Source organism: Haliaeetus leucocephalus, unplaced genomic scaffold, assembly GCF_000737465.1.
Source record: "Haliaeetus leucocephalus isolate CR32 unplaced genomic scaffold, Haliaeetus_leucocephalus-4.0 Scaffold1, whole genome shotgun sequence".
NCBI classification, from domain to species: domain Eukaryota; kingdom Metazoa; phylum Chordata; class Aves; order Accipitriformes; family Accipitridae; genus Haliaeetus; species Haliaeetus leucocephalus.
The window spans coordinates 11,768,104-11,783,373 of NW_010972437.1; the positions used below are offsets into that span (position 1 = coordinate 11,768,104).

At 39.3% G+C, this 15,270-nt stretch overlaps 1 protein-coding gene across 3 annotated transcripts in view; it reads right to left on the minus strand.

Moving 5' to 3' along the window:
• The window catches only part of RAPGEF4 (Rap guanine nucleotide exchange factor (GEF) 4), a 158,151-nt gene extending 143,067 nt beyond the window's left edge, over window positions 1–15,084 (minus strand). For all 3 annotated transcript variants that reach the window (XM_010566634.1, XM_010566627.1, XM_010566619.1), the window contains exons 1-3: window positions 15,020–15,084; window positions 1,826–1,968; window positions 595–683 (exon numbers count right to left, since the gene is read on the minus strand). In XM_010566634.1, the coding sequence (XP_010564936.1) occupies window positions 595–683; window positions 1,826–1,968; window positions 15,020–15,084 (297 nt within the window). The remainder of the gene's footprint in view (window positions 1–594; window positions 684–1,825; window positions 1,969–15,019) is intronic.
• Between the last annotated feature and the right edge of the window lie 186 nt (window positions 15,085–15,270).

The following is a 15,270-nucleotide window of genomic DNA, read 5'->3' on the forward strand; positions in this document are numbered from 1 at the left end:
GTTAGACGACATGGGTGGGAGACTTTCCAGGAGGAATATCCCATCTTTTTACTTATTTATTTACTCTAAATTCCCCGATTTTGTAAATCCCGGAGTCCAAGATACTGAGAAATAGCTTGCAATTTGGGGGGAATTTTACTTGTTCTTGTATTTGTTAATACCAGGCTTCCGGTCTAACATGGCAGCAGTTCCAATACTCTACTATTACTGTAATACTTTCCCATTCTTGCAGTGGAGACTGCAGTATGCTGTTATCCAACTGCATAGTTGGTGGGTTTGGTTTGAACTTTCTGAACAAGGACTGAATTAAAGTATTTCCAGGGAATGAATTAATAACTCTTAGATCTTTAGCTTAACTTCATATGGCACTATTAGAAAAGACAGAGGAGTCATGTTTCATATTAAAATGTAGACCCTTTTTCAGAGCATTACCTCCATAGAGAAAGGACAACTGAGACTAAAGCAGACTCAGAAACATGCTTGTGATAGGACAAAATATCTGTATGATATATGTTATTGTTATCTACCTCAGCATAAGTCATACCCTTTCTTTGTACTACTGACTGGATGGTTTAAACGAAAAATCTGTTTTACCTGGTGGTTGCTTGTATCAGAAACCTTCACATCCAATGATCCTGTCAGAACAGCATACCAGTTTGTCCCAATATCACCCTGACGGAATACTGGAAAGATGAAATCTTGTAAATAAAAGCTATCTCTTTAAGTTTAGCAACATTAACAAACATTTTCTTTCACATTACTGTACTACTATAGTCACTGCTGGCACTATAGAATTTGTCATATCAGCCTACTTACTTACTATTACAATAGTGTTTCCAATGACACTGGAAAGCACATATATTAGTAAACTGGTCGATAACACTACAAAAACAATGAAAGCACATAGAATGGCTTCACTCTTCTCCCCAGTTTGCTTCACTTTTACTGCTGTCTTAATAAACAAAATAAACAAACAAAATAAAGAACAACAACAACAGCAAAAAAGACTTTCTGAACGATGTCCCTTTTAAATTCAGAATCTTCCAAAGCAGACACAGCTCCCACTGACTTCAGTAAGAGTTCCGGCTGAGAAGCAACTGCAGGACTTTGGTGTTCATGCATTCCAACTGTGTGAGTACAGAGTATTAGATTTCCTATTACTCTAAGTAAACCCCAGTGCTGTGTGCCTAAAGCATGCCAGATGTACCTGAGGGGTACCCGAGACTCTACTAAATACCACAGATCTCCATTAGCTATTCCCCTGGTACAGCTCTGGGAACTCACACATTCCCATCACAGGACCACCACTTAATTTGATCTCAGCTTCATAGACCAAGCACACCTATCCACCTTCATCTGGCACATGGGCTGCCAGAGAAGGCACAGAGCTGTTGTACCCCACAACAGTATGCAGCTCTGCAAATCTGTCTTGTGTTATTCAGTGACTGCAAACCACACGCTATTAGTGATATGCCTAGGTGATATGCTTTTGCCCCTGACATCACAAAGCACCTACAAAAGAGATCAATAATACATTTACAGGGGAAGAATGAGGCTTAAGTGTAATGACTTGCTTCTAATCTTGCAACAAAACAGTGGCAGAGTCCTAAATCCAATAATGCGTGCATTGTTACCATAGATTCACTATACACTGCATTTGTAGAGCAAGCAGCACTTTAGTCCTGCCTTCCCCCATGACTATGACTGTAAACACTTTTATGGCCGTTCCACTGACTGTGCTCTCTCATCAATCTCCTAGAGACAATCCCAGCCTAACCCCTAATTTTATCTACTTAAAATAGGCTATCATATGAAGCTCTCTTACATGTGATTCCTTTTTCCAGATTTTCATAATATCCACAGAGACATATCTGCTGGAGAAGGTTTGGATGAAATTTCTCAAAAGCCTTCACTTCTTTCAGTCGTGTGAATATTATATCTACATCTTCACTGGAACGTTCCAAAGGTCTGCAAGAAAACAAAGGACAAAATTCTCAAGGGCTTTATCAAAGAAACATCCCCACCTACATGCACCAAGCTTACAAATGTCTGCATTAAACATCACACTATAATATAAACCAATTACGTACAGGTACGTAATGAAACCCTTTCAAAACATCCTAACAACTGTCCGTTATCAACTTGAGCATGACTATTATCATTTCAGCAGTGTCCAGAAGCCCCATTTAGCACCAAAGTCCTGCTGTAGCAATTACTGTAAAAGCGTATATGATGATACAGTCCTTATCTTAAAGAGCTTATAATGATATATCATTTTAAGTTTGTAAGGGAACACGAATAAACAGAAGTCCAAACATACAAGAGCTCTGTGGAATTGGTGCCCAAAATGGAAGTTCTCTATCTGGCTAAAAGAAAAGCTTTCGATATCAGCAGTAACTCCAATATCCCCATCTCTTTTCTGCATTTTACCAGGTACAAACTAACTTGAGTGTTCTGTTTTCTCTCTCACTTTCAAGCAAGACAACTTTATTAAAGTACATTCTCTTTCATGCAGTTCCTGTCTCTTAATGTTGGACAAATTAAATACGCAAGCAAGAATCTTAACTCTTCATTGGCAAGGGTAAAGAGTTTTAATCCAAATATTTAAAATCTATGATAGCAACACCTTTAAAACAACAAGATTTCCAGAAAAATAAGATCACAGAACTTCCCCCAACAAGGTAGCATGTGGACCAGCAGTACAGCAGGTTCAGAAAACTACTATGTATTTATGAAACTAAAGTGAATTAGCTCCATAACATATATTTTAAATGTGATTATCAAACATTATGAATCAGCAAGTAAGCCAACCACTAGCTGAAGCATTAGAAAGAATCTTTCATAACAGACTAAATGCCTACCACTACACACAGAAAGAAACATAGAATGTTCCTAGGAGATCATGCTGGATCAGATGCAGAAATCATTTATGTACAAAGGGGTACCAGGAAGATAGACAACTGTCAGTAATCATTAGACCTATCACTCACTGAAATGCTGCTAGTTAATTTTATTGACAAAAATGTTCTTTTAGCCGGTGGATGAGCTTCTAAATTAACAGAAGTCAGGTAACTTACAATGAACAAAGACTAAGTTCACAAATACATATCTCTATAATCTTTTTGTTACACCCACAGTGTAAGCACTCCTTCCAACAGGATTTTTGTAAAGATTCCTCTTTGGAATCAAAGACTTAAGGGATCCAAAACTTTGTCTCAGGGAAGAAGCCCAAATCCTACTCACACAGAATCTCTGTCTCATCTTTCTTATTAAATTAAGTCTAGGAGGGATTAAATATCTATCCTCATTTATACTCCAACTTACCCTTATTAACTACAGATGAGAAGAATAACTCTCTGGTGTATACAGTTGCTTCTACATCACAGTGACATCCTCTCACCACTTCAAACCACAACCAACTACAGCAGCTCCCTTTTGAAGTATTTCAAGTAAGATTTTCACCCATTCCTTTTTTTTGACTGTGCACTAGGTGACAGGTACTAATAAGCATTAGCTCTCTTGACAAAACCCTTTTAAGAAGATTAAGAGGTGCAGCCTGCAGACAGATTTAAAATCAATTTATACAAGATCCCTCCCCAAACTACACTAGCACTTGGGACACTAACTCCCTTAATGTATGGACTCTCAAAATTAACAGTAAAACCTGACATGGAAAAAAAGGGACATCATTCTCAGAATACCCCCATTTCCTAGAAAAACTGTGTCTGAGACTGTTTCATTCATACAACTGCTCATAGCTGACTCCATTCAAGTCCATCAGTTCATTTGCATAGAATTGACTGTAGGATCTCAGTGTTTGGTGGTACTAATTGTTCGATAAAGTCAGACAGGGAAAAAGCAAACAGAGTTAGCAAACAACATGCATCAGGTTGTATAAACTTAATCAACACTGTTCTCTCAGTGCTCTTTTCTGAAATGTGAGTGCAGAAATCTCTTCCACTTCTGGTCCTGTCAAAAGGACAAGATTTGGGGGGATTTAATTCATAGACCGTGTAACTTTTTCTCCTGAGAGTTGCTGAAGGCTCAAGAGATGGGGCTTCCATCTAGTTCAGAAGGTGAAAGCAGGGCTCACTTCCATTGATGTGGCAAGGAGCGTCATGTCAGGCAGATGAACTGCAGGAAAAGCTCTTTCTTCTGACAAAACTCCTTCATGACCCCAGTTAAGTGAGTCATCATGGAAGGACAAGCATTCTCACAGGTAGCTGAGCCACGCTTTTTGGAGTTTTAAACATCAGCACAGCAGTGAGAAACCAAACTCCATATTTATTGGGAAAGACAAATCGAAGTTGTGTGTTCCTAGTGGCTTACTTTAGCAAAGCAGCTGAGCACTTTGTATTAGCAGCCATTACTTCCACTTGGAGTACATGAAGTGGGCATTTGAAGGGGGGGACACAGCCATGCTCTAAACAAAAAGAGGAATCCAAACTTCTAAGTAACATGCATAGTAGTAATCTGAAAATTGTTACATTCCTTACAATGTTTCTTAATAATTCATTACTGCAAGCCATTTGTTTCCATAGCTTTTCTTCAAAATACACTGGGTTTAATACTACTGTGTACCACGAAATTTCCACAAATATTTTTACCGGAAGGGCACACATTTTGATCCAGCACATTTGGAAACAAAGCTAGAATTTGGGAGAGGCTTTCAGTGAATGATTTAATCATTAATCTATCTTAGAAAATATACCTTTTCCTCCACCTATGTTTTACAAAAAAAAAAAAAACAAAAACCAGTAGCCAGCACAGAAACGTGCAAAGAATCTTAACTGTACCCCAGAATAACAACTTACTAATGTCTCTCAAACAAGACACACAGACAAACACCTAGTGTAAGAATTAGCTGTTTGGTTAAGATGGTGAATAAACATAAAAATGAACTAGGATCTAAGTTGTTTGACAACAAAGTGCCTTTGGATTTGATCAGAGCTCCTGGGAAATGTCCTCTATGTTTAGGAGTAGGCAATTAACTAACACTAGGTGACCCAAGCTGAGGTGGCCCTTAGTCCTTACTAGGACATGGAATTTTGCTTGTGTACAATCTCCAGATTGCAGTGTAACAGTAATAGTAGTAGCACTCAAACTCATTTCTGTTAAGTGCTTATAAGGTATAACAATGAGGCTGGTTTCAAAAGGATACTTAGTGAGACAGCATAATGAGAATAATAAAAGACCATGGCACCAATTAACTGCTTTTCCACACTCAGGCAAAGTTTGACCACTTTCTACAAACTATCTTTTAATAAAATTATCATCATTGTAACTGTTGTCATCATCATTACATTAACATTAATGAATATATTTATGATGCCAAATTTTGTTTTCTATTTCCTAAGTACAAGCTGCCTAGCATGGAACAACATCAGTACAGGACAACATAAATTTACTTCCTCATTGCAGCTATCTTACTAAATTGCTGCAAACTTGGCTCCTTTAAAGCATAGTTTGGAATAATATTTAATAAGCTAATATTATAATATATTCCTCAAAACTTCAATGATTAACCTATTAATTAGAAAAGTAATGGCAGATTACATTACTACTGATGGCAGATGGAGAATTATTCAAGCTTTAATGTCACTGTAGTCACACTGATAGGAGGCAGTGGTATTAATCTAGAAAGGAACCATTACCCAAACCAAGGACAAGGAGGTGAATCTCCCTACACCCCCTACATGGCTCCAAAAGCCTTTGGAAAGGCTTTTCCAGAGACCATATCAGAGCATCTGAAGTCACTCCTCTGTGATCACCACTGCTGTTCACTAGAGAGCAATCTCACTGAGTTCAGCCCCCCTCTGCTAAACTAGTGCTGGTGAGGATGTCCTTCTGTTCTGTTCTTTGACATTGATGCTGGTATGCTACTGAAGTGTCCCCTCACTGCTGATGCTGCAGAGTTATAACTTGATATCCGTGAGCATAAGAAGTTAAAAAAATGCATTTCAGTGAGACTTCAACTACCACTGGATTTTCTGCTAAAGCTTCTGTCCTTTCCTAAGTGTACTCCTGTTTCTGAAAGCTCTAGCCCAATGTATGGAATAGGACCATAGATGAATCTAAAAGTGTGGACAACCCTCCTAAATCAATTAAAATTCTTCAGCTCTCAACAGTTTGGTAGAGTTATGAGCTAGAGCAGAAGCATTTTAAGGCAAGGCCATCCTTCTTGTAGAAAATCTATGACCCTATCCAGTGAAGCACCCACTCCCTAGGCTGCCTCACCCAATTTAAAATAAATTTTCATTAAAACAAAATGTGGAAGTGTTACATTTGTCTTCACCTTTTTTGCTTAAAAAATACCAGCTTCTTAGTCCTTTTTCCCAACTTTTCAGCATCTCTGTGGGACAGCTGCTGCTATATCTCCATTTCCCTTAAATCTGCAGGGTACAAGCCCAGAAAGAGCTGTAGCAGCTGCTGTAGTAACCACACTTCACTAACTGGCCTGGCAACCATAACTGAGTACGTATCATTCCATGACCATAGCAAATGCCAGGACAGAACCATGCAGGAGGAATGACTGATTTGGAAATTAAAACTTCACACTCTTATCATGAAGGATAATGCATGGGTGACACACCTATACTCCCCCCTCTAATCTTCAATTTGAAATTATTGTCCCCAAATTTGTATCTCAACAGGGTACTGCGCTGACATCTCATTTCACTGTGGCCAAAGTGAGGTGGGCATTTCCAGTGCTGCAAAGCAGGGCTACAAAATTATTAGGAAATTACTAAAAGCAAAAGTATTTAATTTATTTTCACTACCCTACAAGCCTTTCTGTTTTGTTTGACCACTGAACGCTTTATCCAGTTCCTTATTTATATTGCTAATTTGCCTCTTTAGAGCATAGTAAGTCTTATCTGGCAGTAATATTTTCACACAAGACATCATCTATCTTCTCCTTCTGCTTCTTCGATACAACATCACAGCATACATATACAAGTAACAGCATCAATGCTAGTTATACATCTCTATTCAATTATGTCGATAAGGCTTCTTTAAAGGATATTTTACCCCTGATTTATTTGGTTGTGAAGATTTCAGGCACATATTTTATAGAGATAAAACAATTTTCTTGACAATGTCTACTTGACTATCTGTAAAAGGAAATTATAAAAAAAACTGCCAGAAGTGTATCTTCAAAAGGCTATTTCATATTTTTAAGTGCAAAGTATTCAAGCTCAAAGTTTAAATACAGGCAGAGGATAATTGCTACAATTCTTCACATACACAATTTGGGCAAGAATTCCTGTTCATGTGCAGCATATATAGCTTTATAAAAGAAACTATTTTGATGGTGTTAAGATTAAATATTTGAATGTTTATGTATGCTGTGAAAGACTTGTTAACCTAGAAGAAAGGAACAAGCTGAATTTTTTTGTTTTGTTTTTATCAAGTTTATCTAGCTATAACCTATTACTTTCTCTTCTACCATATATGTCCTTTTTAGGTTCTTCCTCATAATTGGTTTGACACTTGAAAAAGAAAAAACAGAGGATAGGCAGTTTCACCTTCTTTGCCAAGATGCCTCTAGAATTTTAAAATGTTTATTTCCATAACATCTGTTCAAAGATCTGAACCCTGCTCTAACTGAATGAAAACACTGAAGTCTATTTCCTCCCCTTGCTCTTTTTTAACTCTTTAAAAAAGGGCAAAATACTGCACTTTAGACAGCAATGAACAGCCCATGAAGGATGAGCAGATACAATGTATTTCTTCCACTGGCAAGGCTGTCTGTAGAAAACAGTATCACACTACATAATAGACAAATAAAACTAGTTCATCTCTGGGTTAAAACTGAAGCATCTCTTCAAAGATGCAAAGGCAAGCTCTATGAGCTGGAAAGTACCAGTAATCACTACCATGGACCATTTTGTGAATTTTAATAATATTTTAAAGTATATTCTGCTTTGAAACAGCAGGAGAAAACAGCAAGGAATACCATTGAAACCAGCTCATTCCTCTCTGATACCTGTATTTTCTCCTACCCTTTCCTGACATGCAGAAAAAAAAAAAAAAAAAAGCAAAGCAGTAGGATGCAGAATACTAGTACCAAGATACCATTTTCCCATAGTGAGAGCAGGACAACACTGAGGCACCTCTGTCCTCCAAGCAATGCTGTAAGGCTCTGTGACTTTTAATTTCTCTTTGAGAAAGGAAAGTTTAAGAGAGGGATACCAGTTACTTATCAAAGCATTTCAGACCTGTGGAAAGAGGCTTAAATCCTAGATATAAATGAAGTTACTTTTAATCTGAAGTAATGTCCAGATAAGGGTTTAATTCCATGGGGACAAAAGGCAATCAACTCTCCCTCCCCAAGAGGCACTTTGCACTTATTACAGTAGTATTACCAAATCCATGTTTTCAACATGCACATTTCAGCTCCTCTTTCCCTTGTCATGAGACTTTCAAATAATAATCAAATTACAATTCTTTTCTTTTGATTTCCATTTTATGAGACTTTGGGATTCCAGTTTTCACATTTCCTCTGACACACAGGAAGTAAAATTTTATTTAAACCCTGTTCCCTAGGATTCTTATACATACAAATCATTCCAGAGTTTAAAAAAAAAAAGGTGCAACACAAGTAAAACTGCTGATGCTTAGTTTCCAACAAATTACTACTGTCACCTACACTCAGAACCCCTGTGATAATCTCTCATGTCCTGCTATACAAGGCACAAGAAATGCTGTAGATAATCCTGATCTACACAGGTACTGGTTGACCAGCCAGTTAAATGCAGACCGACCAGCTGTCAGCTGCAGTCAGACAGAATTTTTAATAGTTGAGTTCTGTCTTCCTCAGTGAAGGCCAAAAGAATGCAAATATGGGGGATTCTCCTTTACCTACACACTCATCTCATTATTATATTACCCACTTATATTTGTGCCTTCAACTCAGTTTGGCCAATGCACTGAAAAATTATTGGAGGGTTAGACAGAGCAATCAATTGTGCTTTGTTTCTTTGCATACCCTGCTCTACAAATTATGCATCCTTCCAACAGGTCAATTTTTAGATCTGTATAAACAGTGGAATGCCAAAAGATGTATCTATTATGTAATGATATTTAGAAAGATTTATCTCAAGTTAAAAATACACTACCTGAACAATACAGCTATAATAAGAAACAAAACATAAAAGAATTTTTTTCACTTTCATATGCTTTTTAAAAAGACAAAATACTCCAAGAGAAAAAAATAAAATTACAAGGAAATTTTCTCCTTTTCATTTATGAAAATTTTTATGTATGGTGCATGCTTTGCAACCAAGGTGTGACTAAACCTTATTGAATAAACCCTCCAACTTTCATAAATGTGAAGTGGAGCTCAGGACAGTTAAAATTCCATTTGACAGAAGCAGATCTGGATGAAATTACATTAACCAGCACTGCAGCTTCATAATAGGCATCAAAAGCATTTTAATATGACGACAGACTCTGAGATACATTGCAAATGAAATTTATAATTGAACAATATGCACAAGTGATGATATCCTTTGATTCAAACTCTGGCCACTGCCATCCACCAATACACTACACCAAATGCACTTTTACCCATTTAGGATCTGGATTGTTACAGCTAATGAAAATTTAAAACTTACAACAACTATGAAATAACTTCTACAGATTTACATTGACATACATTTTGACAACTGCTGAATTCAAAGATAAAGTGGAAAGTCAGTTCACGAAACATTCATTGAGGATGCTGATAAAGCAGCATGAGTAGTAAGTGATTATGCCAGATACAGCACAAAAACTAGTAAAGAACAGAGGAAGTATCGTAAGAATGATAGGCTTGTTAAATGCAGCAAATTGTAAGATGCACACAAAACCAGATGTCACACTGGATACAAAAAATACTTGTATTTGAAAAATATCTGGTGGCTTTAAGGGCATGATTTCAATTAGCTGGTTTGTTGGGTTTTTATTCCTTTGCTAGAATATGAGGTTTTGTTACAAAAGAAATTTAATCTGCTCAGAATACAGGATTTTAGAGATCGAATCCTAACAACATGCCAGAAATAACTCAGGCAACGACAGTTTAGACACTTTTCCGGTATCACCTGGTAAAAGAGAAAACCTACAGTTGCACAAGTACCACACCAGTCATGCAGCCACTCCACAAGACTACCAACTAAATTTGAATATATCATGTCCTAATAGGCATGTGCATGTACTAGTTTGTTCTGGTAGGCCATGACAATGTTTATACACATGAATGCTAGGGCAATCACTTTTTCTTCCTCTTAATACCTGTTCATAGAACAAGTGTGTAACTTACTGCAACCACATGTAACAAATGGAAGCTGACACTAGAAATGCCTAAGCCCGAGAGCAGAGAATAAAACAGCTTGAATTTGTTTAAAATACAACTCCTGCTCTCTACGAGTTATTATGAATTCATATATTCAATAAAATGCACAGATCTGCAAGCTTATGGCAAGCTATATTAACAATTATTTTGGTCTCTCTGAGAAGATACGGAAAGAAAAAGGGCTTTTTTATTATTCATCAAAGACTGCACCTTTGCACTGGACTAGAAAATGAGTTGTATGACACGTAAAGATAAATTTGTTATTATTCATCATTTTCAGAAGAGTGCACCTTTGCACAAGTGCTAGAAAGCATTTGGGCTATGTCTATACTGCTCTGTCTCCGAGTTTCCACATCCACCGTGGTGCCTGCTGCCGATACATCCCCACACAGACTTGATCCAAGTATACACCAGCTTAGCCACATATGACATACAGAGAGAAAATGCCAAGCACGCAGGCCAACAGGAGCTGCAGTGTATGTCAATGATTTTGTTCAGATCCAAACTATGTGAAAAATGGTGGTGTTATTTCTATGGATTTGTTACAAATAAAAAGCAAGGGTAGAAGTCAGTGTATGTTTTACCAATCGCATAAAAATACATTTTAAAAGTAAATAAAATAGCATTGTAAAGCAATTCTAAAATATTCACAATATTGCCTGATTATAAACCTATATCCCATTATCTTTGACATAATTATAGGTTATAGAAGATGACAAGCATTTTCCATATTTCTTTTATGACAATTCTTTCAGAATATCAGTTCTTCATTCTAGCCTATCTCTATACTCACAAGAGACCTGTTGACTCCTAAGCATATATAGATAACTTACACCTCAAATATATGTTACAATGAACTAAAAAATAAATCCCGATTCCAATATGTTGCCATTACATAGCTTCAGTCCGAATTTACAATCAAATCTATGCGAGCTTGGCTTAAGGTACAGATCTGAGATACTATCCTGTATGTGTTATTTTGGTTTTGTTAGATGTAAATGATGCAAGTGGAAAGTCTAACAAGGATATAAAAGCTCGGTATGTACAATATGTCCTCGAAATGCCCATTCATATTTAAATAATTTAGAAATAGCTGAGCAAAGATCATAACATTCTTAGCACAACAGGCTAGCAAAGTTACATGCTTTGCTCTGTGATCTACTCCTCCAGTCTGCTAAGGACTGAAAGTTATATTTAATACAGAGAAAAACACAAGATGCCATAGACAAGTATGAAATCCTGGGATCTCTGACTGTTGTGAATGCTGTACATCATTAAAAAGTTTGTATTTGAATCCAATTAAAACACCTGAATTCATAACTGTGATCAGGTTTAGAGAAATAATAGTTACGTAAAAAATACCTTGTCTACCATTCAGTAAAGATATGTCAATATGGAAATTTCCTGGTTAGATAGTCTTGTGAAAGAAACCATGAGAGTAGAGAAGACATTGTTTCTAAGCTAATTATACACACTTGCATAAATCAGCAACTTTATTTTAATTATGTGCAGATTGGACATACAGAAAAATGCTAAGATGGTAGGCATGCTTCTGCTCCCTAGGAAATCAGTGGTAAGGCAACTATTTACTTCAGAGATAAAAGGACTGGTTTCCTTAACATAAAAATTATTTACATCTCCAGGTACAACCAGGATGTACAGTTGCTCACCACTGATGATCTTTCTCTCCTGCAAAAATAAAATATTCCTGATAGAGCACAGTGTTCTGAACATTTCTGTTCCCACTTTTCCTTACCTTTGCACTTGTGACTTTATATATAAATAGTGTCCTGTGTATTTGATTTTAAAGTGCTGATCTTTGGCTTTTGTGGTTAGTAACCACACACGGAAGCTGCATGGTCAAAGCACTGGTGGTGCTAGCCCACAGTACTCTGCACAGTAATAACATTTCTCCTGAAACATTTTGGTCATTCTTCATTTTTATACATGCTCTTGTTTTAGATGTTAGTAGTTCTAGTTTGATATGTGACTTGGAGAAAAACATGAAGAACATATACAAAACACATCATTTCTGTACATTATGTGTTTTGTTATTTCCATTTAGAGTTTAATTCTCCCTTTTTTAAAAGAATGAATTTGGATAATCCATATTACATGCCATTTTAATTGTCTTTGCTGAGGCTCACCTAAAATTCTAAAGCATACCAGTTTTAGAACTGCCTTCCTCCTGAAAACATATTAATTAACTAAAACATATTAAAACTATATTTATTATTTAATAAAAACACATGGTATCCTACAGAGAATTGTCTCGTTAAATTATCCTATATTCACAGAATCCACACCTAGGTTAGAAAATACTATAAGATTTTTTTAAAAGCTTAAAATACATAGAAATTACATAATAATTCAAATGAGTACACTGATAGTCATCTATAGAAAAGAAATACACTCTAGAAATACAAGTGTGTAAATTAATTAAAAATGCTATACCTAATAGTACTTAGATTTCTATAGCACTTTCCCAACACAGCTTTAACTGTATTTTTTAAATGGAAAACCAGAACAAAACACCTAAGTGTACTTCCTATGATCACAAAGCAAAGCATGACAGAGACCAGGAAAAAACCTACAATCTCTCATGTCCTGGGTTTGTCCTACATTCAGATTGCCTTCCGGAAAAGAAGGATAACAATACATAAACCTTCAGGGCACCTGGAACTGATTCTTTCCACTCAACAAATTGGTGCCATTAGCTTACTCCAAGTAACAAAAAGAGAAGAAAAAGTTTCATCTTAAGAGCTCTAATGAAATTCCCATTATAAAAATGGTCAGCATATTAATTTGCATATAAATATAGTGGCAGAGAGATTTCTAAACAAAATGCCTCACGTGTTTCCTAAAAACGTTGTTCACTCTGCAAGGCTATGCACCCCATTAAGCACAAACCCCTGAATTTTAGTTTACAATTTAGATCTCACAATGTATTGCATTTAAGAAACCTGGGAACTGAGACGATTACCTATCTAAAAGTACTGGGGCTCATATCCTGCTTCTTCACATCCGCACAATGTCAGTTTACAGAGCGGACAATCAGGCCCTCTGCTTCACTTTGGTTTTTATATGGCTAGGTTACCATCACCAGTTCTGTTTGTATTTACATTTAGAGTACTTTCAACATTTATAGACATTATTCAACCTCTAAGCGGTTAGTCTTCTTTTAAGTCATGTGTTACAGAGGGGGATCAGTATATGTGGTAGGTGTCTAGACTGAAAGTTTCATTAACTTCTTACAGTTTGCTGCCTGGACTGTTAAGGAAAACCTAATCAGAGATGCAGTCCTACAACACTAGGAGGTCACCTGGTAATGGTAGAAATTATGAGAAAAGGAAGGTTCCTTCTGTGTGCACAAAGGCTTCTCTCCACAGCGCAGCCCCAAATGGCATCAACTGCGAAAAGCTGGCTAATGATGCTCAGTAAACTGCTATATGCCATGTAAGTGAATTCTCTTTGATAGCTTTATTTGAACCATATAGCATATTTATGGTGTAAATTTTTGTTAACTATTTTCCTAGACTACACGAGACACTGAGCGTTCAGAAATCAAATTACTTCACTTATGAACTAATCCAGTAAGTGTTGAAGGTAGGAATACAGCAAAGGACGTTCAAACCACCCACCATGCAACTCAACACTGTGAGACTCGCTGCTGCAACACCCGGGGAAAGCAGTCCAAAGAATTTATTTAAAAAAAAAATAAAATTGCCTGTATTTTTAGAAGTGAGCACACCACCTCTGAGCACACGTTAGCCAGCCATAACTCCCACCTACGCGGTGCTGGCCGCCCACCTGTACCTGACCCGCAGCAAACGCTGCCGCCAGCCTGGCGGACAACCGCAGGCCCCCAGGACACCGCTGCGGAGAGAAGAGGCTGCCGCCGCTGACGGGAGCCTCCGGCGGCCTTTTTCGGGGCGGACATTTTTATTTTTCCCACCCTCCGGCCAACAGTCCTGCACCTGCTTGCGCCACGGAGTGCTCTGAGGCGAGGGTCCGCGCTTTCCCGCCCGCCCTGTCAGGTGGCTGGGTCGGGGGCTGTGAAGTGGGGGGGAAGGGAGGGGTGCGGTGTGCTGAGGTGAGGTGAGGCGAGGCGGGGGGCGGTGTGCTGAGGTGAGGCGCGGGGCTGTGAGGCGAGGCGAGGCGGGGGGGCGGCGTGCTGAGGTGAGGCGAGGCGAGGCCGGAGCCGGTGTGCCGAGGTGAGGGGCTGTGAGGCGAGGCGGAGGGCGGACTGGGGCGCGATCGCCGCAGGCAGCGGGTCTGCCACGGCTGGCACGGCGGGGCCCCGGGCGGCCGGCCCCGGCCGCCGGGCCGCGGCGCCCTCTCCCCGCCCTGGAGCTCCCCCTCCTCCACCACGTGCAGCATTTTCCGGGCAGCAGAGCCCGGCGGAGAACAGCTATCCCAGTGGGAACTACCCGTCCCCTCCGCTGCCGGAGCATTTCGAGCCCTCATCCTGCCCGTCCGCCCCGACTCGGCTTCCTCCGGGCATTTTGCTTCCCACCTGCACGCTCCTTATGTAAGGCAGGATCTGATGGGGAGCGGGGAGGGGGGCGTCCGCACACACACACACACACATATATACATGCATGCATGCATGCACGCACGCATGCGGGGGGCAGGTTACACGCACACAGCATCCCTCCGCAGCCGCTCCTGTGAAGATGCCGATACCTTTTATCCAGGCAAGCGATCCACTCGCCGGAGGATGAGGAATGGGAGGCGTGAGCGGCGACCATGTTGGACAGGGATCAGGTCGCCGCGCACCCGGTTGGCGGCGGCTCCCCCCGCCCGCCCGCCGGTCGGTCGGTCCGTCCTCCCTCGCTCCCTCCCTCCGCGCACGGCGCGATGGGCTCGCCCAGGCCCCCGCGGCAGCCCGCCCTGCCCGCTGCAGGCAGCGGTGCGCGTGGGTGCGGGTCCGCCCG